This window comes from Gopherus flavomarginatus, chromosome 8 (genome assembly GCF_025201925.1).
Source record: "Gopherus flavomarginatus isolate rGopFla2 chromosome 8, rGopFla2.mat.asm, whole genome shotgun sequence".
NCBI lineage: Eukaryota > Metazoa > Chordata > Testudines > Testudinidae > Gopherus > Gopherus flavomarginatus.
In genome coordinates this window covers 87,361,959-87,385,292 of record NC_066624.1, presented here as the reverse complement: position 1 = coordinate 87,385,292, position 23,334 = coordinate 87,361,959, and the positions used below count along the sequence as shown (strand labels likewise).

At 40.2% G+C, this 23,334-nt stretch overlaps 1 protein-coding gene across 1 annotated transcript in view; it reads left to right on the top strand.

Annotated features, from left to right (window-relative positions):
* The first annotated feature begins 16,900 nt into the window (after window positions 1–16,900).
* The window catches only part of IGSF10 (immunoglobulin superfamily member 10), a 28,915-nt gene continuing 22,481 nt past the window's right edge, over window positions 16,901–23,334 (top strand). The window contains exons 1-4 of the mRNA XM_050963721.1: window positions 16,901–16,995; window positions 17,586–17,653; window positions 18,724–18,973; window positions 21,437–21,566. Of these exons, the coding sequence (XP_050819678.1) occupies window positions 16,901–16,995; window positions 17,586–17,653; window positions 18,724–18,973; window positions 21,437–21,566 (543 nt within the window). The remainder of the gene's footprint in view (window positions 16,996–17,585; window positions 17,654–18,723; window positions 18,974–21,436; window positions 21,567–23,334) is intronic.

The following is a 23,334-nucleotide window of genomic DNA, read 5'->3' as shown; positions in this document are numbered from 1 at the left end:
GAGGGGGAGTAAATTGACGAGATATACCCTGAACCACCCTGGACAATGTGTTTGACCCTACAGGCATTGGGTGCTCAGCCAAGAATGCAAATGCTTTTCGGGGACTGTGGGATAGCTGGAGTCCTCAGTCCCCCCTCACTTCCTCCATGAGCGTCCATTTGATTCTTTGGCTTTCTGTTACGCTTGTCACACAGCACTGTGCTGTAGACTCTGTATCATGGCCTGGAGATTTTTTTCAAATGCTTTGGCATTTCGTCTTCTGTAACGGAGCTCTGATAGAACAGATTTGTCTCCCCATACAGCGATTAGATCCAGTATCTCCCGTACGATACATGCTGGAGCTCTTTTGGGACTGCATCGCCACCCGTGCTGATCAGAGCTCCAGGCTGGGCAAACAGGAAATGCAATTCAAAAGTTCACGGGGCTTTTCCTGTCTACCTGGCCAGTGCATCCGAGTTCAGATTGCTTTCCAGAGCAGTCACAGTGGTGCACTGTGGGATACCACCCGGAGGCCAATACTGTCGATTTGCGGCCACACTAACCTTAATCCTATATGGTAATACCAATTTCAGCGCTATTCCTCTAGTCGGGGAGGAGTACAGAAACTGGTTTAAGGAGCCCTTTATATCGATATAAAGGGCCTCGTTGTGCGGACGGGTGCAGCGTTAAATCAGTTTAACGCTGCTAAAATTGAAATAAACGCGTAGTGTAGACCAGGCCTTAGACTGTTTTGAAGGAGCTGGCACATGAATTCTATGACCCAAAGCTATATTTCTGCTCAAAATCCTGCCACATGTTACATTCCAAACTCATCTCCATTTTGCAAATGTTCTTTAAATAATGAACTGGCTTTGACTGCCTATTAGTGACCAAAAAAACCCAAAAAACTTCTTAGGTCACATCCCTGTGACTGTTGGACTGTCCTGAAGTAGTGGGGACATACCACTCCATGACCTGAAGATTTATTTCTGCCAAAGATGCTGTCACATCATCTTCCCACTTCAATTGTGCACTTTTTCTGGAATAAGGAATGGACTTTGGGTGACTATAAATGACACAATATTTCTTGGAACACCTCCAGTGACAGTCTAATGGTTGCTGAGCTGTGCCACTTGCAGTGACCTGAGAAACATTACGTGCTGCCAGGGGCGGCTCTAGGCATCAGCACACCAAGCGCATGCCTGGGACGGCAAGCCGCAAGGGGCAGCCTGCTGGTCGCTGCGAGGGCGACAGTCAGGCAGCCTTTGACAGCGTTTCTGCGGGAGGTCCGCCGGTCCCTCAGCTTCGGCAACAATTCAGCGGCGGGTATGCTGAAGGCACAGGACTGGCGGACCTCCTGCAGGCATGCCGCCGAATCTGAGTTACCAGCGGACATCCCGCAGGCGCACCGCCGAAAGTCGCCCGCCAGCCATGCTTGGGGAGGCAAAATACATAGATCCTCCCCTGCATGCTGCATCTCAAGGAATCACCTACATGATTTTCAAACTAAATACAAATGGAGATTATTTTACCCATCACCAAATGCAGCCACTTTGTTCCCTGCACCTTTCTAGTCTCCTGTTTTTCATAGATACATAAATTTTAAGGCCAGAAGGAACAATTAAGATCATTTAGTCCATTCTCCTTTTTTTGGATAAAAGAAACAGATTGAGCTGCTTAAATCTCTCACTACAAGGCATGTTTTCCAGACCTTGAATCATTCTTGTGGATCTTTTCTGAACCCCTTCCAATTATTCAACATTATTTTGAAGCGGGGACAGCATAACTGGACATGGTGTTCCAGTAATGGTTTCACTAATGTCATATAGAGAAGTAATACCACCTCCCTGCGTCTACTTGATATTCTTTCTGATGCCTCCAAGGATCGTGTTTGCCCTCTTAGCTACAGTATCATACTCAGAGCTCATGCTCAGTTAATTAACTACCATGGCCCCTAAGTCCCTTGCACAAATATTTGAGCTTATCCCACCTTTCAAAGGTATTCAGAAACACCAGAAAACTGAATCCATGCATCACTGACTTTAGTCAGGAATAGCCTTTGAGCAATAGCTTAGCACATAATAATCTCACATGATATTTCACAAAAGCTGGAAGGGAAATCTACCACCAAAGGCCTGATCCAAATCCCACTGAAGCCATTCAGATCCCAGGAGAGAAGTTGAGACTCTCCATAGCTCATTTTCATTGATGAAACAGGTCTGCACTAATCCAGATCCCAGAAGAGAAGAGCTATACTGCAGAGTCCACCAAACATAGACACACCGTTCTCTCTCTAATTCATACTACAGATTTGCCAAATTGTGAAAGACTGCCATTTTCAAGACTCTCTGATAAACCTGGAGTGGCTGTAGCGGTTACTGGTATATTTTCTATGCAAATGACATGCAGAAGAATCTTGTTTCTCAAAAACACATCCTGATAATTCCTACAAGATAGAAAATATTGAGACAACTGTCCTAAAAATTCATTTAAAAAACTATGATCAATAAAACAAATACTTCATAAGAACATCTGAGAATAGATGAATGGCCAAAACAGAGTAGGTTTCATTATAGTGGACGCTCTTAATAGTTGGATGAAGTTGTTAGCTATATTTCCTTTTCTAGCAGCCGTTCCCATTTTAAAACATTACTGGAACCATCAATATCTCTAAAACTGGAATGAACTTTTCCAGTGCACCCACTGTATATGTTCCTTCCAAAACACCAACCTGATTGAAAAGACTAATTGTAGCAAAGAAATCTGAATTATGTGTTTTGGAATTTATACAGCATTACACAGGAGTCTACAATGTGAAAGTTGACAAATTTTTACTTATTGAATCCAGAGCTGTAAACTTTGAACTGTTTGACTAAAAGGGGGTTGTGAAATTTTCAGTCTTAAAATGTAACTTGCATTTATTTAAAATATGAACGTAAATTAAGAGTAACAATAAATATGATTAGCAGATAATCTAAAACATATTCGGTCATGTCTGTCCCTAGTATATCTGCATTCAAATCAATGGCATTCCATCAGTGATGACTTTGTGAATTTTATTTAAATATTTTTTTCTTCCAATAGATGAGGACTATTTGTGGTTATACTAGAACCTGCTTTCTATCAACAACAACAGAACTATAGCCATTTCCAGCACTCAAGGGGCTGAAGCACAATTCCTGACCATGTTTGTTTCATTCATTTGATTTTTACTGGACCAAATCCTGCAGTTTTTACTTGGGCAAAATTCCCACTGAGGACAACTGATGCTCTGCTTCCGTAGGGACCGATTTTTTTAATTGCACGATTCCAGCTAATGCATTTAAGTTAAAACAGACATAGATATATTGTCTTCATATTAAGCTTTGTATGCCTGTAATCTCTAGCTTTCCGATGAGACATGTCTGAAGTCATAATACATTTACGTGTGCTGTAAAAGTATTTCACAATATACTCCTGTTCATCCAAAACTCTATTACCCAAACCACTGAATTATCCGAATCACTTCCTTGTCCCTGCCCCCAAAAACAACTGCATGTGCACAACCCCCCCAAGTTAGCCACTCTGCCCAGCTGCTAGCATGCAACACCTCAGTGAAACCCCTGCCACCCGTGTTTGCATGGACAACCCCTCTCCTTGCCCAATTCCCTATCCCTGCACCTCCACCATGGAGTTGCTTTTCACCTAGTCGGTGTCATAGCTCCAACCCTGACTGATGCAGCACTTAAGTGCCCATCTCTTTCTTCAACATGGCCTCTATGCTGCTCCCTGGGTGGCCCACAGGAGTCATTGCTGGGACTGTCAGGCTGAGCAGACACAGTAGGAACCCAGGTGCTAGGGAGTCTGCTGCCTTGCTGTTACCGTGCATGCTTACAGACAACAGCAAAGCCTATACCCTATCCTACTGTTTCTGACTTCAAGGGAGAGCTCTTGAGGGGACTGGGAAGCGTCTGTCCTCCCAATTATCTGAATTCCTGATTATCCAGATAAAATCTGTGTCTCCCATGCTATTTGGATAAACAAGAGTATACTGTACACTTCGTATGTCACAAACCATATAAAAGAACGATTATGTACTATTATAAACTGTACTATTATGCTTGACCTTTGTAGTTCCATTTAAGTGCTTAAGTCACTTCTGAAAATGGACTTTAGGGTTCTAAGTCACATGTGCACTTTTGGAAATTTTTACCCCAAATAAACATGGTTAACAACACTGGATTTCCTATATTGGATAGAACCATATGATCATCAGGTCTGGTGCCTTGTGTCCACCAGTGACAAGATAATAAATCCATAAAGCAACTACCATCTAATGTACAATACTGGAAAGGGAGACAAATGTCTTTCTCACCTCCATCAGCAGGCTGGTCTCCAAATGGCCTCTTGCTCTCCATCACCCACATAAATCTTGGTTTTATGACACCTTGTTATGAATGAAGAGAGTGGGTCAGAAGTTTGAGTGCTGATGACAGAAACCAAAGTCTGAAACAAAGAATTTCTTCAAGACTTTTGTTGAAGCTGTATGACAGGCCGAAAGGGCCTTCCTACCACATTCCACTGAAGCCGCCAAATCTCGCTTTAAGGAGCTATCTAAGATGTTAAACTGCCTTCTCAACCCTAAGTGCCTATAGAGCACAGCAGAACACAGCACCATGTGCTACAAAGAACTATTATCCTACTTTGCTGAAAAGATCACGGACATTTGGAAAGGCTTCTCTAACAGTATGGATCTGCCCCTTCTAATATGGCAATAAGCAGCCTGCCTGCATTCCCAGAGTTCAATACATTAACTCTTTGAGAGGCATTGAACATCCTAAAGGAGTCTTGAACCAAGACCTGTGTTTTTGACCTATGCCTTTCTAGGCTTGTGAACAATTAAAGCCATTCAGGACTGAAATAGCTAACCCCTCACTGGGGGAAAGAATCCTTCCTTCCCTTCTTCAACATGCAATAATCCAATCAACACTGAAGAAACTTACCCTGAATACATTAGTTGTAACCGTTGTTGCCCATTGTCAAATCACCCATTCCTGAGCGTTAACAGAGAAGCCAACCCAAAGCCACCCAGCTGTAGTCAATATCCTAGACTTGGCACAACCCGGATTCAGGCCAGGGCAAGGGATAGAAATAGCTTTGATGGTGTCAGTGAATGGTCTGCAGCTGTCAATGGATGGAGGGCAGACATCCAGTCTCACCCTCCTGGGACACTATGAAGGATTCCGTGCTGTTGATTATGAGATACTGATTCTCACGTGAGAGACATGACAGAAATCCAGGGAAATACACTAAAATGGTTTAAGTCCTTCCTGAAGGGATGCACTCAATAGGTAGTGAGAGAAAACTGCAGCTCACCCACTAGAACCCGCCCTTATAGAATCCCACAAGGAATAATTCTCTCTCTGGTCCCAAGTCAACATCTACATGCAACCACTAGGTGAACTGATCAGATAACATGCATGCAGATGGCACACAGCTCTACCTATCTTTCACCAGAAATGACTGTACCACTACTAGCAAAATAGCACAGTACCTGTATAAGATTAGCTATGGATGAAAAACATCATGTTGATGGTGAATCCTAGCAAGACAGAGGTTATATTGGTGGGCAGAGAAAGCACTTTAAAGAGTTGCAGATATAGTGCAGTCTCCTTTGAAGACACATACCCACAACTGGTCAATTAAGTTCTGACTACATGAATTTTCCTGGGTTCCTCACTGGCATGGAGTATACACACAGCAGCATCTATGAGTAACGCTTTTTACCATCTCCAGTTGACTAAGATACTTTGTGCCACTCTGGCAGATAATGACGTGGCATCAATTATCCACACCATTTTCACCTCTTATCTGGACTGTAGCAATGCAATATACTTGGGCTTTTAAGAAACTTCAGCTGGTACAGGACACTCTAGGACATCTCAGCAACATAGGCTATTGTGAACACATCAGACAGATCTTCTGCTCTCTTCACTGGCTTCCCATAAAATATCAAGTCAAACTCAAAATCTGTGTCTTTAGCTTCAAGGCACTCAGCGGCCTTAGTCTAGCATATCTAAAAGATTGTGTAAAGCTCAAGGATGAAGATTTAAATTGTAAACTCTTTGAGGCGCGGACTGTCTTTTTGTTCTGTCTTTATACAACAACTAGCACAATGAGGTTCTGGTCCTTGACTAGGGTCCTAGAAGCTATGCAAAATAATAAATAATAACTATTTTTGAATATAGTGAAGTATTCCTATCATAATCCAACATATGTCAGTTTTGTAATACCAGTACTTGATGTGTAATTAGTATGTTTGCAATATATTATGCTATCCATTTTACCAATTTATAGAGCACTCATCACCGGTATATCTAAGCCCTATTCTCTAAATGTTCTCTATATTTTCTATATGCACTGGTATTCCTGAAGATATTTAGAGAAGTCTACTCACTGGGACAGCTTGGTAGAGGACATTTATTTATTGCTCAGATATAAATCTACAACTTGCAGTAAACCCTTATGGATCTAATTCAATGTACTTTTGTTTTTAAGCCTTCTGTCTCCTGAACACTACATAATTTGTGTATGAGGGAGTTGGGCAAAAAAATTGCTCACTTAAGGATTCATCTTTATGCTCTGCTTCCTTCATCATTATTTTTAGCACCTTTATGGCAGGTAGAGGAAAGAAAATCTTAGAATATTTAAATGACGGAATGGTTTTGCTTTTAGGGCAAGTACAAGAAGAACCAAAACAAGTTGTTCTATAAATCATCTTAGCTCATTTTCCATTTCTACTAGGGGGGAGGAGAGGACTAATGACAAACTATTGTAAGTAGTTTGAGAACAATAATACCATGAAGCCTTTCAAAGATGTACAGCTTATGAGAGAACACACAAAGGATTACACGTATGTTTAGATAAGTATGATCATCCACTACTAAAATAAACATCTTAAAAAATGGTCTCTCTTTCCAAAGATACTAAGTAGTAAATAACTATAAAATAGCTTTTAGTTCAACCATAGGGTTCATTTCTTCAACTTGATTTCAGTGGGACTTTTGCCTGAGTAAGGAGTTCAGGCCTGGAGCCTAGAAAAAAGAGTCTTGTGGTAGGGCACTAAACTAGGACTCAGGAGAGCTTGTGCAATTCCTTGGTCTGCCACAGACTTCTTGTGTGACTTTGGGCACACCACTTAGATACTTTTATACACATTTATACACATGCTTAAATCTAAATGTGTGAGTAGTCCCACTGGCTGCAGTGAACTACTCACATGTATACGTGTCTGGGAACCTCTCTGTGACCCAATTCTCCACCTACAAAAAGGGAATAATAATATTTCCTCTCTCCCCTTTGTCTATCTTGTCCATTTAAACTGCAATCCCTTCAGGATAGGAACTGGTTTTCTGTACAACATATAGCACAATGAAAGCCCGATCTTGGTTGCTACATCTGTAATACAAATAAATAATAAGAAATATGCTAAGGTACAGGATTCTAAGCAAACGACAATAGGTGTAGTAGAGGACAAAATAATAGGTCATATAAGCTGTACATATTGGAAAAAAACGTGGTATTAGAATTCTGTTTGCAATTGAGCTTTTTTCAATTGAGGTAGCAGCAAAGAACACAGCCTTACTTTTGTGAATTATTTATGCTTCCAAAGTTATATAAACCACATGGAACTGCTTTCCTCAGTTGTGTGGTGATGTTAGTGTTCCCATTTGTGGAAAATTAGGGTTGAATAGCCTAAATGAATATGTAAATTTTACACTACAGGACTTCAGTTACATTTTGGTACATATACTTTTTTGCTGTGTAGACTCAGTATTTCACTTTAGAGTATTTTGCTCACTCACACTCTCTCTTTTTTCTTTTAGTACTGCTGAGTTTACCCAGACCCAATCTATCCTGCCAAAATAGTTTCATTAAAAAAAAAAATCCTACTTCTCGCCAGTAATGAATTCCATCCAAAGCAACATCTTTCCATATCATACATGTGCCAGGATTTGTTGGTGAAACAGAGACATCAGTGTGGGTTTGTCTAACCATTGTATTTTTTCTAAGGCAGCCCCATTAAATCACAACCACACTACAGTGTAAAATAGTCTATATGCTTTTCAGCACCCTTCTTGGGGGAGAACTTCGTATATTTTGTAATTGAATATTGTGTTTCGAAGATGCATAGTAAGAATTGGGATTTAATTACAAAATGTATAGTATATATGTAGATGAATACTTTTCTTAAGCTTTAACTACATATATTGTATTATTATAAAAAAGAAAAATACAGATTTAGAAGTATGTGTTTTTGGAGAATGTCTTCTAAGAAAAATGCAGTCTTGTTTCCACCACAAATAATAATGATTCATACAAAAATCATTCCTACACTTTCTTTTAGGTCACATTTTCACCCACAAGAAAAGCAGCATCAATATGTGTCACTGCAAAAGCCCTCAGTCATTTAGCAGAGCAAAATAATGCATGAAATTAATTCATTTGTTTCTTTTCAGACTGAATTTAGTACCTACAAAAGGTGCCTGATGGATAGTGCTGAAGTCCTCTATTTATCTACCAAAGAGGAACAGTTCAATGCCCACTATATGCTTGATTTTGCTGTTGAGACAGAGGGAGTAGGAAGCCAATTAACACAACCGGTATGGTGTTTCTTGAGCAGCTTTCCACTAGGAATTGGACTAAGATCTATCCAAATCACAAAGACACTGCTGAAACGATATTGACTTTTACATGGTGTTTACCTAGGAGAGACTTCTATCAGTGACTTAGGTGTAAAAGGTAATGTATTCCATTACTAATTTCCTGAGGCATTTACTGCCCATCAGAGGAAGATTTACTACATTGCTACATTACAGTTTCTGAAACTGTGAAATCTTTTTTAAGCCAACTGAACTGTTCTGAATAAGTAAGCATGAAGAGCCACATTAAGATTTATCAAAACACTCACTTGTTTTCTTGTGAAACCATCCTGAAATTTTTTAGAAATCTCATAATTTCTTTAAAAGTTTTATCTAGTCTTTACTGATGACACTATTCAGTCTCAGTGTTTGCAATGAAAATATACAGCATGGCTCGCTTATCCCCCAAATAGCTAACGCTTGAGGCATTAAAGCACACTTACTCATAGAATTAGGCCAATTAAATTAAACAATTTAAGAGAGCCAACCACTGCTGAAATTGTTAACCATTCCAGCAAACAAGAACAAAAACTTTCCATGAGTGCATGTGCCAGAATTCAGGGCACTTCTTTTGTTTGCTATCCCTTCCCATTATGTCCTTTATTGGTCTTAAGTAAAATTGATAGTAATTCTAAAGAGATTTTAATGGACACTAAAATGATCTATTTTTCAAATCTGTAAAAGAGAGTTCTTCTAGCTACCTTTTTCCAAATATGTTGAGCAGCATTCTTAGGCTGATGTCTACTCATCAACCCTAGAAAGACCGCTGCAGTGTCTGTGAATGGTTTTAATAATGGTTTGCTTGCAATTTTGTCACATAGTTTTAATATACATTATTTTGCAATGCCAGCATGCAACACTGCTGTATTTGTTTTGAAATGTAGTGAGATAGTAATGGTAGTAAATATTTTTTTCAGTAAAAAAGTAAATGATCTGTTGCCAATTGGATAGAGCATTGGTGTGAGACTCAGAAGATCTGGATTCTATTCCTGGTTCTACCACTGGCATGCTGGGTGACCTTAGGCAAGTATCTCAGAGCAACTGTGTAGGGAAACCTATTGTGACAGGTAGCATACCCTTTGAGATGAGTCTGCCGGATTTTCCTTAGGTTATGTATCTGCACTGACCTAAACTTCATAAACATTTATGTTTGCTTTGATGGAAGCAAGACATTCACATTGGTCTTTATTATCCTCAACTTATTCAGACATCCCTAGTTTCACTCCTTTGCTGTTGTTATTACAATGGCCCAGTTTTACCTGCCATCATCTGATACTGTCATGAAGATACAATGGTATATTCCTGCTGATTTTGAAAATTTAACATAAGCCATTGTGATTTTATCAGCTTTTTGTTTGGAGAGGTTTGCTTCAGGGAAATTTTAATTTTTGTAAATCAGCAAGCTCCCAAAATAGCTTTGCACTCCGCTGTATTTAAAAAGCACTTGAATGGAAATCAGTAGCAAAACAGATATTTAAGTATTTTTCAACATCTGTAGATAATTATTCTAACATTTGTTAATGCCTCTGGCTGCATATTTCATTTTTACTATTAATCTTGTTGAAAGGATCTGGCAGTTAAAATACTATTTGTATACACAATTGCTGCATTTTCTTTGTTTAAAAAAGTACTTTAATGTAATATTGAGCATATCATTTTCAAAAATTAATGTTTATGTGGAGGGTGTCAATATGTCTGGAACATTTAATTATGTAAATTCTACAATGACAAAGATTTTTGTGTTTCTTCCCCTACGTAATGGGACATGTACTCCAGCCCAGGAGCTTAGCCTATAAGGGTAAACCAGTGTCTGAGGCACCCAAACTACAGCTCCCATGAGGCACCATGACGGCTCAGGCAGACACAAATTAACGTCAAACCAACCTAAAATGTTTCAGTTTTCCTGATGGAAAAATCAAAATATTTGGCAAAAATTGACATTTTTCACAAGGAAAATTTTCATTTTGTGAAAACAACATTTCCCTGTGAAAAATATTCTGATGGAGAAATCTCAGTCAGTTATAATCATCAATCAGAAAGCTACTCAAAGACCTATGTAAAATGAGTTGGTGAACACTGTCTATTACCTAATGGACAAGTATCCACATCATATAACAACATCCCTATAATTGACAATAGTTGGCAAACTCAACAAAGCAGCTGAGGACTTGGCAGACCAGGGGCCTGGACTAGCCTATCAACCCTAGCAAAAATATACTCTCTTGACCAAGGTTAATGCACGTTGGCAGGCCAGCACTTGAGAAGCTTGTAGTGATGCCTCCTGATTTACCTGTTCTTTGCACAATTTAGCATCATTTATGGGGTATGGCCAACCACCAGTTCCCTCCTACATCACCTCTCATCCTGCAGTGGCCCTTCCTTCCACCCTCATTTTCTTTTAAACTTAGTTAATCACAGTTTCTTTGTGACCTTTCCCCTCTGATGGCAGGAGTAGGCCATTTCTGTTTAATTGAGCAGTGTTCTTGGTCAGGGTGTAGGCATGGATATGGGCATACTGACTGAGAGTCAATACACATAAGACCAAGATACTATCAATTAACACATGGAACAACTGGAAGAAATTACAATTTTGATTGTAAGAATAATTATGTAATATACTTACACTTGTGTACAGCATAGGACTCGGTACTGCATGACATCGTCATTAATAAACTAGAACAATACAAAATCAACATGGCACACATTAAATGCATTTTAAAACGGTTAAATGGCAGGTCTAAAGATGTAATTATAAATGGAGAACCATCGTTGGAAAGCTGTTTCTAGTGTCATCCAACAAGGATTGTTTTTCGGCCCGACATTATTTAACATTTTTATCAATGACTTGGAAAAAATATAAAACCTTTACTGATAAAGTTTGCATAGGATAAAAACATTGGGGGCCTGGTAAATAATGAAGGAGACAGGTCACTGCTACAGACTGATCTGGATCACTTGGTAAACTGGATACAGATAAACCTTATGAGTTTCAGAATTGCCAGATGGAAAGTCATACATCTAGGAACAAAGAATGCAGGTTATACTACAGGATGGGAGAACTTTATTCAGAGAAGCAGTGACTCTGTAAAGAGGGGGGGATCATGGTAGATAATCAGCTAAACATGACCTCCCAGAGTAATGCTGTAGTAAAAAGGGTTAATGTGATCCTTAGTACACAACAAGGGCAGTAATTAAGTAGGAGTTGAGACGGTATAAAGGGAGGATCTTTAAAGAAAGCAAAATAAACAATAATAGTAACTATACGGTCCCTGGAGACTCTCCCTATATGTATGAAGAGGGGGTAGAAAAGGAGAGAAGTGAGAATAGGAATAAAAAGAGGAGAGAGAGAGGATACTGAGGAAACTCCATGAAGAGCTAGACTGACAAGGAAGAACAGGTATGAACACTAAAATGACAGCAGAGGCTCTATTATCTTTGAAGGTGAAGCCTGCCTGAGTATTTCCAATTTGCTCATTATTGCAGTACCTTAGTCTCAGTTGGTCCTGGGTTACTACAGAGGACTACTTTATATAAAATCTATAAATAAATAATAATTATCTGCAGACTGTCTGTCATATGGATCTCACACAAATATCCTGATTTCACTCACTTCTTACACCAGTTCTTAGTGCTTGATGTGGAAAATGGAACCCTCCCACCACTGCATCATGAGAAGTATAAATAGCACCTTTGCTATTTGCTATTAAATAGTGTCCCTATAACAACCTAAAGCATCTTGGGTTCAGAACATCAACTCTATACAATTCCATAATGAGTACTTTACTTCTGTTTTAGGTTTTCTGTAAAAATGTTGCACCCTCTCTCTGGTGAAAAAAGAACAGACAAAAGAATTAGATTGAAACAAAAAGGTTTCACACAAACACTGGAAAATACACAATTTCTGCTGACAATACTCCACATATAGCACTCAACTGAGCAGCAAATAGCCTCCCTGCTGTTTGGCTTATATAATGTCCATTGGCCTCTTGCGCTTCAAGGCCACAGGTTTAACTCCTACTTTGAGAGGTGAGGGAGTTGGAAGGTACCCCTTCAGCAGCAGCAATTAATGGATAGTGCATGTCTTGGTATAGCAACTGGAAACTATGAATTTATACTGTATTATCAACAGTAATGCACAAAAAGAAGACCAGAGGCACTCTCATTTCTAGTTTATAGGGTCTGTATTACAACCCTGGAAGAGCTCCCCCAACTGGATGTTCACTCGACTGTTATGCTGGACTCAGACGTTGGAGTCTATATGCTCTTAGGTTTGCTGGGATCTGGGCAGAATCCAGGCACTGTATCTGGGGCTCTAGGTACATACTTGGGACACAAAGCCCTGTCTAGTATCCATCCCTTCTGAGAGATGGGGACTCCACAGTCCAGCTGCTTAGCCTCTGAAATTAGTGCTACCTTGTCCAAGCATATTCAATATATCTTGTATGATCTCAAAATTCTACTGAAGTTGTGGGCCCTCTGAGTTACTTTGGGGACTACACAACAGTAAAAAACAAGTAATAGAGACTTTGTAAAGGAATTTTTGAACCAATAACACTAACTCACAAAGTACAAGAGATATACAGATGTAAAGAAAATAAAAACCTGCATGCAAAATCCAGCCTCAGTTTCCTCACCACTCAGAGCCTTTTGGGTTTTGCTCAATGTCTTTTAGGGAGTCCAGGATCTCTCCTCTCCTTCATTGCTTGCCTTCCGCTTCTGATCTCTTGTCTAAAAGAGGCCAATGAGAGAGACCTCCTTGTTATAAGGTTTAGACTTCTCTGTCAAGTGACTCTTCTGCGTGATTATCATGAACACAACTCTCATCAGCTGTTATTTGGTTACAAGTCTACCTGGGATAAGTGGTTCTTCTGTGTGGTAGCCAGTTCATTGTCTTACGAAGCTTGCATTTGAATGATTATTTTCTTGATCATTTTCCATCGTTAGCCTCTGCTAGGTATAGGTATGTCTCCTGATACCTCCTGTGGTTTTCAGTGCAAGAAGACCATCACATTTGAAGGCTCAGAACTGTTTTACTGTCACAATGGCATTCAATAAATTTGTTAGTCTCTAAGGTGCCACAAGTACTCCTGTTCTTTTTGTGGATACCAAAATGGAATTTGTAGTTTAATATAGTTATAGACAACATACACAAATCCATCACAGCCTGATCCTGCAAGGTTTTACTCATGTGAGTAAACCTTAATCATGGAACCAGCCCTACTAACCTCACTGGGACTACTCAGATGAGTAAGGACTATTCGTGTGGAAAGGGGTTTCCAGGATCAAGCACATCGTAGTAACAAAGTGGAGTATGATTAATTATCATGAACTATTGGTTTAATCAGATAACTTTGAAGAGAAGTGATGGGAAATGGATTGCATTTCATTCAGCCTCTCTTAACTGTCATAAATCCTCAGTAAGTTTACAACTGGGATATCGCCTTCCCAGTCAATAACGTCAAATGAAATACAGTATCAGAGTATGTGAACAAGCAATATAAATCTAAATAACTCATAAATTACTCCACTTCAGTTTGCGGCAGAACACAATGCAAAGAAAGATAGAATTATCTTAAGAAAACAAGCAGCCATATATACTTTACCTCCTTGATAACCGACAATTTATGCCACTTTTAACCAATTTTTTTTTGCAGAAGGGGGATATCTGAAAATGAGGAAATGCCTAGACAGAGAAAAGTAAATAATTACAACCAAAATAATTTTGGCAGAGTTTTTAAATCAGTCAGGAATCAAAAGCATGGTGGGTTTAGAAGAGTCTTGTTGATGTTGAGTATGCATAATTTGTTGGTTTTTTTTTTTAAAATCTTTTTAACTCATATTGTATTTGTGACATGAGTTTTGGATAATAACATTTTTAAATAAAGAAGGCTTGAAAGAAGTAGAGATGGGCTACAAAATCATTCCAAACCTTAAACATTGGCTTACCAGCTCCTACAGAGTCTTAAATTTTCATTTAAAGGGAAAAGCTGGAAACTCTTATGCTTGCAAAGCAAGCCTTCTGAACTTGAACCGAATATAAACTGATAGATACATGGCTGTCTTCCAGAGTCTGCAAACAGACAATAAGTTGTAAGAAATGCAAACTGCCCCTGTTCAATGCATGCAGTGTTAACAGTGAAACGGAGGGATAATTTAAACACCAATAAGAGCCATTTTACTATTAATCATTTTAGCAGAAACATCCAACTAATATGCTTATGTAGTGTGTTTGGATACCATAGGCTTTATTTAGCCTAGGATTTACAGCGTTATGCTAGCATGTTAGCTAATTGGTTTTAAAGTCTAGTGCAGACAAAGAGTGTTGCCTTTAACATATGCTGAACTAGCCAAGCTGAAGCATAATTAATTAGTTACCTAGCATGTGTTAAAAGAAACAACTATTTTAAAAACAACAAGTTTAACAGTAAAACTATATAATTAAAAAGTTCAATGCAACTTGCCTTTGGCAGTAAGGGAGGAGTAAGAGCCCTGACAACTCCCAGCACTGAAACTGGCCAGCAGCAGCTTCTTAACATAAAAAGAATACAACTGGCCATGTGAAACTGTCAATACTGATGCAAAAATTAATACTTATTAATAAAAACAATGCAATTACAGTTCAAATCGAGTTATTGCTAGCCTAGCTTCCCCCTTAAGTTTGAAGAGCTTCATACAGTTGCACATTTTATATTTTATGCTTATGAGTTGTTTAGCATACAGTCTCTTATTGATGGCTATTTTATTTAATAAAATAAAATACGAAACCAAGCTGAGAGAAATCCTTAAGACTCATCCTGGTCTGTTTTGTTTCAAAGTGACATGAACACTTATACTCTCGCTAACACTCATAAGAAAACAGACTGGTCATACAGAGACCCATAGCTGTATATTGATTTTGATATTCTCTCATGCTGTATTATGAAGGAATGTATTTAATGTGTTTGTTGCTTATGTAAAAATGTTGCTAAAAGTTGTGCAGCTGCAAACTCAGATGTGATCAGTAATGATTCCCAATATATTATGCTTAAAATGCATAATAAACAAAAATGTTTCTTCAGAAAAATATGGATTTTATGTGATGCTCTTAAAAAAACTACTTTCTTGACCAAGACACCATAAAACCAATCCTGTACCAATTAAAATCTTATCATTAAGAGACAAGTAAATTCTCTGACCAAAACTATCACAGATTTTAAGGCCAGAAGGGACCATCATGAGCATCTAGTCTAACTTCCTGCACGCTGCAGGTTTTCTCTCTCCCCTAGCCATTTTCTCAACACACTCTTCCATGCAGTGGCTGGACCAGACAAGGGAGAGCAGCTGAGAAGGGTAGGAGGGAGAGAGAGGTCTCTAGTAGCAGCCAGGAAGCAAAGGTCTTATAAAACACTAAACCTTCTAGCTAAGCCAGAGAAGATTGCTGAGATCAGAGATGCATGCAGAAAGTTGGACCCCGTGAAAAGAATAAACACTGGTTAACTTCATTAAATTTATAGCAGATGTCATCTCTTAGTCTGTTTGTACACTACCTAATCCTGATTGCAGCTGCTGAGCACTGCCATACTAAAACTAAGAATAATCAGTAAGATCCCTGTGTCTTAGTGACTCTGCGCTGCCTTGTGGAAGTGATGAGTTTGACTATCCTCCTGTCTCTCAGGCCCTGCAAGTTAAGCAAAGCCTGAGGGGTGTCCTAGAGCTAAAAGTAGGTGATTCCAAGTCTCCCCACCTTAAAGAAATGAAGCCTGATATGATTTTACAGAGACATTTTGAGATGTTTAGATTAGTAGCACATTCTCCATGGCACAGGTATACAGAAACCAGACATGCAGCTGACCAAGTAGGTATTCACCCATGAAAGCTCATGCTCCAAAACATCTGATAATCTATAAGGTGCCACAGGATTCTTTGCTGCTTTTACATATCCAGACTAACAGGGCTACCCCTCTGATACTAGAAACCAGACACTGTACTCCAGAGCCTTTCACCGGCACACAGAGGAGGCAGGACTGGGGGGACTCTGGGACTAGAGGGAGGTGGGGAAGGGACAAGGAGGGAGTTCTGCAGTGTGTGGGATGGGGAATTGGAGTGAGGGGGAGCAGAGGAGCTGTGCACAGGGAAATGAGCACAGTGGGGAGGGGGAATTAGAGTGGTGGGGTCAGATGGGCCCACGCCGGAGGCAATGAGCACAGTGGGGAGGAAAGCGGGGGGCAGAGAGGTGCGCAGGCAGTGGGGGCACGTGGGCCATGCGGCAGGGCAGCCGCCCGCGGGACCTGGGTGGGTTCCGCAGCTACAGCCCAGAGAAGAAGCGGCCGCCCTGGGCTGCGGGCGGCTCTTGCTGGTGCCGCTCCGCAGGGACCCTGCCCGCTCCCAGAGGCTGCAGCGAGCCGGGCCGGCCGGGGAAAAGGCGCCGCTCTCCCCCCAATCAGCGCGCCGCAGGAGCCGGGGGGCGTGCCGAGCCCGGTGCGGGGAGCCGGGCACAGAGACGGGCTGACAGCTGCGAAGAGAGGACGCGGGAGGGAGCCCCTCGCTCAGCCCAGAGCCCCGGCAGCTGCACGGACACCGGGGGTTCAGGCTGAGGCAGGGGCGCTGTGCACGAGGAGAAGCCAGGCGAGCACTGCGCGCAGGAGACCTTCCGGGCACACGGGCCATGCACCTTGACTCGGCTCGGGGGCCGGCGTCTGGCTGAGGGCGGGGGGAAGGTAGCGCCTCTCAGCGCTGGTCCGCACCGCCGTGCGCGCCCTGCCCTCAGACTGAGCATCCAGCCCCTCACCTGACTGGCTGCTGCAAAGGGCCTTTTCCCAGTGCCAGTGGGGGCGGTCCCCCCCACGTGCGCCTCACTACTGATTTTCCATTTATAAACCGAAAGCGGCGCTGACGGAGAAAAACCAGCTAATTACAATTTCGAGTCTCCGGTACGGTCCTTTTTAGGGTATTAGGGCATTTTTTTTGTCTTTGCAATTTTCTCTCTGACCTTCTCACCTTTGCTCTTTGCCCAGGTAAGACTGGAGTTACAGTAACTGCTTTAAGCTTAAAATTCTTTTATGAAGAGTGAAAGCGCTAAGAGTGTTTTACTTATTCATCATTTATAAAATGCTGTGAAAAGGCAGCTATAGAACCAAATCTTGCCCTCTTACTCACCTGAGCAGGTTTATTTCAGTCAGTTGTGCCAAGTGTAAGAATCAGAGGAACTAGATTTGGCCTATTGACTCTTTAAACTCCCAGAATCCCTTGGATTTTGATGCAGAGATGCTGAGTAAATTGTTGATTTCACTGAGACATGAAGGTGCTTAGCACTTCTCAGGCTTAGGGCACAGATTTTTGAACAAAAAGAAATTCACAGTTCAAAATAATGCAATAGTCTCTTCATCTGAACTTGTCTGTAGTTAGATGGTGTTACCAATGCAGCTCACTTCAGGGAAGGTTTAGATCCCAACAAGATTTTAATACTAGACTATTGAGTATCGAACTCTGGAAGATTATAGACATTCCTGGTGAACAATGATCTGATGTGGAACTCTGTACCAACCTTTGCCCACCACAGAAGCAGAGTAATGGAGGGGGTATTTATTGCTTGGATATAGTCTAAAGAATAGGAAGAACAGGATTAAATTTGAGTGGCATAAATCATGCTTCCACAGGCTGATTTTTAAACTAGCTCAGATTCTTTGAAATTTGTTAATTTTGTTTGGAGTAATTATTTGGCAAGAAAGGAGCTGACGTGTTCTTTGGCAAGAACAAATTACAAGCAGATTTATGGATGTTCTACATAACCAAAATTATACTTGTAACAATAGTCTCATTAGGGTGTCAGGTTTATTATTACTACTACTACTACTACATCTGTAAGCAATAGCATCTCTAGCGCTTCTCATTAAAAGTAAGAAACTGTGCAGGATTTTTTAAAATGATAAATACTCCAAGCTATTGTATAGATCTGAACAGTGAGGAAAACCCTACCGTTTTTATAGTAGCAAACTTTTCTGTAATAGTTGTACAAGTACCCAGGTCTAAGATACCAGATACTTATCTTTACAATCTGACTGCTTGTGTTTTGTTTTGTTTGTAGGGTTGCATTTGTTCTTGCTTGCTGTGAGGGATGTTGTTTTAGGGTTAGCACGCAGGATGAAAGTAAAAGGAAGAGGCAAACCCTGCTTGCTGGAGTTTCTCTTCAGTTTCTGCCTGGCTACTCTTCCCAGCAGTAGTGCCTGCCCCAGGCTCTGTGCCTGCTACGTCCCCACTGAAGTACACTGTACATTCCGGTACCTCACAGCCATCCCACTGCACATCCCTCAAAACGTGGACCGCATCAATTTAGGGTATGTTTAACATCTGCATTTTATCTATGCTGTGCAGTTAACTCTCATTGCCTTGCAAAATATAATTAGAGTTTCTGTGTTTGGGTTAAAATTGATTTAAAAAACCTTTAAAATCTACTAGTTTGTACAATTCAGACTTCATTAAGGTGACAGCTGGCAAAACCTAATGTTCTCCCACATTGATTGGGAGTTCAAAGTTTCAGATTCTAGGAGGCAGTTAAATAATTTAAGGAATATAATTTTTAAAAACAGATTAAAAACAAAATTTATTCAGTTTGAACCATAAGTTGCACAAGAATAGACACTACAAAACTGAAAGCCAGAAACCCTACGTACAGTTGTTTTCTTCTCATTAAGAGCCAATTTTATAAAAGAAGCCACAGTTTTCTGACTTTTATCACTTTCACCCACTTTCCCTTTTCCATAACTGGTAGTCTAAGACTTGATTTTCCCCACTACTTTTACTCTACCACCTTAATGCAAAATCGTATCATCACTAGGGATGGAAGAACCTCCAACAATTTGTAGTATAAGATTAATTATTTTATACTTATCTGAACCTATTGAGTCTATAAAATTGAATTCAGAGAATTCCCACCTGGAATTGAGATCGTCCTTACAAAGGTTAAGACTGGAGTGGATAGTCAATAGTTGTGTTCAAATTCGAGGTTTGCCACTTCCTGTGTAACATTTGGCTAGCCATTAAACCTTTCTGGGGATGATAATACTTTCTACCTCACAGGATTGTTGTGAGAACAAATTGATTAACATATAAGGGTCTCAGATACTATGGAGATTGGTGCCAGCACTTCCATTTTGGACATACTGTACCATGAGAAAAACTTTTCATATGATACTTTGCCTCCTCTGTTTCCATCTGCTAATTGGATGTGAAATAACACTTCCCTGTATATTTGTCTCAAACTGTTCTGTTCTATAATTGGGTAAATGAGGGAGGGAACAGATGTTTATTTTATCCATACTGGTTTCTCCCTTTTTATTTCTTACTAACCTTCAAGTTATCTATTCAGATTTGATTTTCTGTAATGCCCTGTTGTGAAAGTCTTGATAATACAATCAAACAAGACCAGCCAGCAACTTAAAACAATCTGTATCAGTGTCTAATCCATATAATTATTATTAGAGGGCCTGCTAATGGGCTGGCTAACTGTGGCCACCGTTCAAATCCAGCCCAGGCTGATAGGGCTTCATCTTGACCACTGAAGTCAACAGGAGCCTTTCCATCTACTTAAAAGGCATGGCATCAGGCCCATAGTGATCAAGTGCCTAGCACAATGGGGCCGCAATCCTGACAGGAGACTTATATACCATAATATAAATAATAATTATTAAAAACAACTACCAGCACTGCTTGGTGATTTTTCGCCCATGAAAAATAAGCTGCAATTCTCTGTCCAGGGCCTGGTGGAGAGGCATCTACATCACCATATCCCTGATCACAGACAGTACTGAAGGGCCATAAATATGGTGAAAAGATTAGAAAATATGCCGTATAGTTATTGAGTTCCTTGAGTCTATCTATTTAGCTTAACAAAGAGAAGGTTAAGGGGTGATTTGATCACAGTCCATAATACCTCCACAGGGAAAAGAAATGTATTAATGGGCTCTTCAATCTAGCACACAAAGATATAACAAGATCTAATGGCTGTAGACAAATTAAAACAGGAAATAAGGCACACATTTTTAACAGTGAGGGTAATTAACCACTGGAACAATTTTCCAGTGGTTGCGATGGATTCTTTATGACTGGCAATTTTAAAATCAGGATTGGATGATTTTTTTTTAAAAGATACAGGTATGTTCTAGTTTGAATAGGAATTATTTTGAGGAAGTTCTATGGCCTATGTTATACAGAAAGTCAGACAAGATTATCACAATCATCTCTTCTGGCCTTTGAAATGATTAATCTATTCTTGTTGACTACTGCACCAGAGAGCAATGACTGAACTGGCATGGAGAGTGAACTACGTTCTTTTGACTCCATCCACTGTTAAGGCACATTGATGGGGTAAATGTGGGGAAGCTTGTAGTTTCTGTGTAATAAAGACTCCAGCTGATCCAATCTTTCACCAGCCATGAATAATTTTGAAAAAAAAATCGTAAAAATTCAATGCATTATTGTAGACATTTACCAGTGCTGAAGCTCCTTCTCCTACACAAGAGTCCAAAGATGGCAATCTCCTTCTCATGTTCTTGCAGCCATCTACTGCAGATATTTCCCCCACCTACTTGAATACAGTCCACAGGAATCAGTCTGTGCCAGACTAGCAAAATCTTTGAGTTTTATCTGCTAAGATGAAAAAAGCGTTTAGAATTTGCCTTGTCAGATCAGAACTAAAGCCTACTTGTTATGCATTTGCAAAAGGAAGTTTTCTTTTGTTTTTACTTTTGAACTTTAGCTGACTGACTAAACCCAGATCTGGAATGAAATGTTTGTTACAGTTACAACAGCTTGGTTAAACTGACCGAAACAGATTTTTCCGGCCTGGAGAAACTGGAGTTGTTGATGTTGCACAGCAATGAGATCCATACAATCCCTGACAAGACATTCACTGATTTAAATGCATTACAGGTAAGAACTGAAATTAGAAGATGGTCCCATCTTAGTTTTGCTACAGAGATATCAACCTATAGGAACAGACCCATAGTTGAGGAGCGTGGTGGATATCTGCCAGCACTGTCCTAGCTAGTATATCTAGCAGTTGCAATTCTTATTCACAGGGCCGGCCCACAACATTTTGGCACCTGAGGTGGGGAGCTCAAATGATGCCCCCATATCCCCTCACTTGGGCCAAAACTTTGAAAGGTCTCAATTCTGCCTTCTTCCTGTTCTAATTCTCTCATAGTACTGCTCTGCTGCCTGGCCCTATAAAGGAGAACTAACAACTTAAAATGCCTTGTTCAAAAATTTTAAGTAACACTTAACTCTCAAATGCCTGAACAGCAAAATGTAACTTTTCTTGTCTGCATAGTAAACACTGGCATTTTTATCTGTTTGAATAATCAAAGTGGTGCTTTCTGTACCTTGTTGGTTGCAAAGATTTGAACTGTTTCCTGAAGGTCCAGAGTCTGGGCCAGCTCATGCTCTATTGAGATGGTTGCAAGGCCAATGAGCCTCTCCTTTGTAATTGTGGAGCATAGATGTGTTTTTATTAACTTTGGCTTAGAGAAGCTGCGTTCTCCACTGGCAACTGTTACAGGAAGTGTTAGAAGTATGCGCAGAGCAACAAAAGCATTTGGAAAGAGGGTGGTCATCTTATTTGTGCACATATATTCCAGAACACTTTTGGAGTTTATCCTGCTGAAATGTATCTTGAAAGGGCTTTCAGTTCATCACCTAAATTACTCGCATCAATATCACGCATGTCATCATGTGTCAACACTGTCTCTAGTGCCCTGCGTTGCTGGTATAGGTCTTCTTCAGGTATAGTGAGGAATTTTGGAGTATCATACAACTTCCCAAATATACTGCGGTGTTCCTTGAGCTGCATGAAACGTTCAACTGACTGTATTGCACAATCTAGCACCTGGTTAAAGAATTCAACTTTGAATTGTTGTTTGGGGTCTCTTATGGAATTATCCCGTGCCTCATAATCAAAATGTCATCTTCTTCAGTGACTTGTATTCTTGACTGGGTGGGAAAATAGCTTCAGTGTGAAGTTCCTCTGCTAACTTCTGTGCACTCTTAAGAACGTTTTGAAATCCCTCATCTGACCAGTAAGACTGTAGGTATGACTTTGCTTTGTCCAGTTGTTCCATTGCTCCAGATATACAAAGGTCAACACCTTGGAGTCTCTTGCTTAAAACATTTATTTCAGACAGTATGTCATGCCACAACACGAAGAAACACAGAAATTTGAAGTTATGTATGTTTCTGGTGAGTCCATTTCTCTCTGCCACTGTTCTCCCACAAACAGTTCCTATCATAGCATTATCCTTCATAATGGCAACTATGGCGTCATCTATCTTCCCAGTTTGGTGTTTGATAGGCTTTATCGCCTCCACTCGACTTTCCCATCATGTGCTACTCAATGGTTTCAGTGTCAGAAAGGATGTTCCCAGATATTGCTTCAAAATTTGCTATCGATGAGTTGATGCAGAGAAGACTACATAGATGCTTTGAATTACATAAAAAAAAATTCAGCAGCCTCACTAGAAGCTGATGCTGCATCACAGACCACCAAGTGCAATGAACAAGAACTGCATGAGACAAAAAAAGCTTGAGGGTTTAACTCTCAGATCCGTGTCTTTACTCCTTTGTTCTTTCCTCTCATGTTGGCACCATTATCATAGCCCTGACCTCTCACGTCAGCTATTGCAATTCCCATATCTTCCAGCTC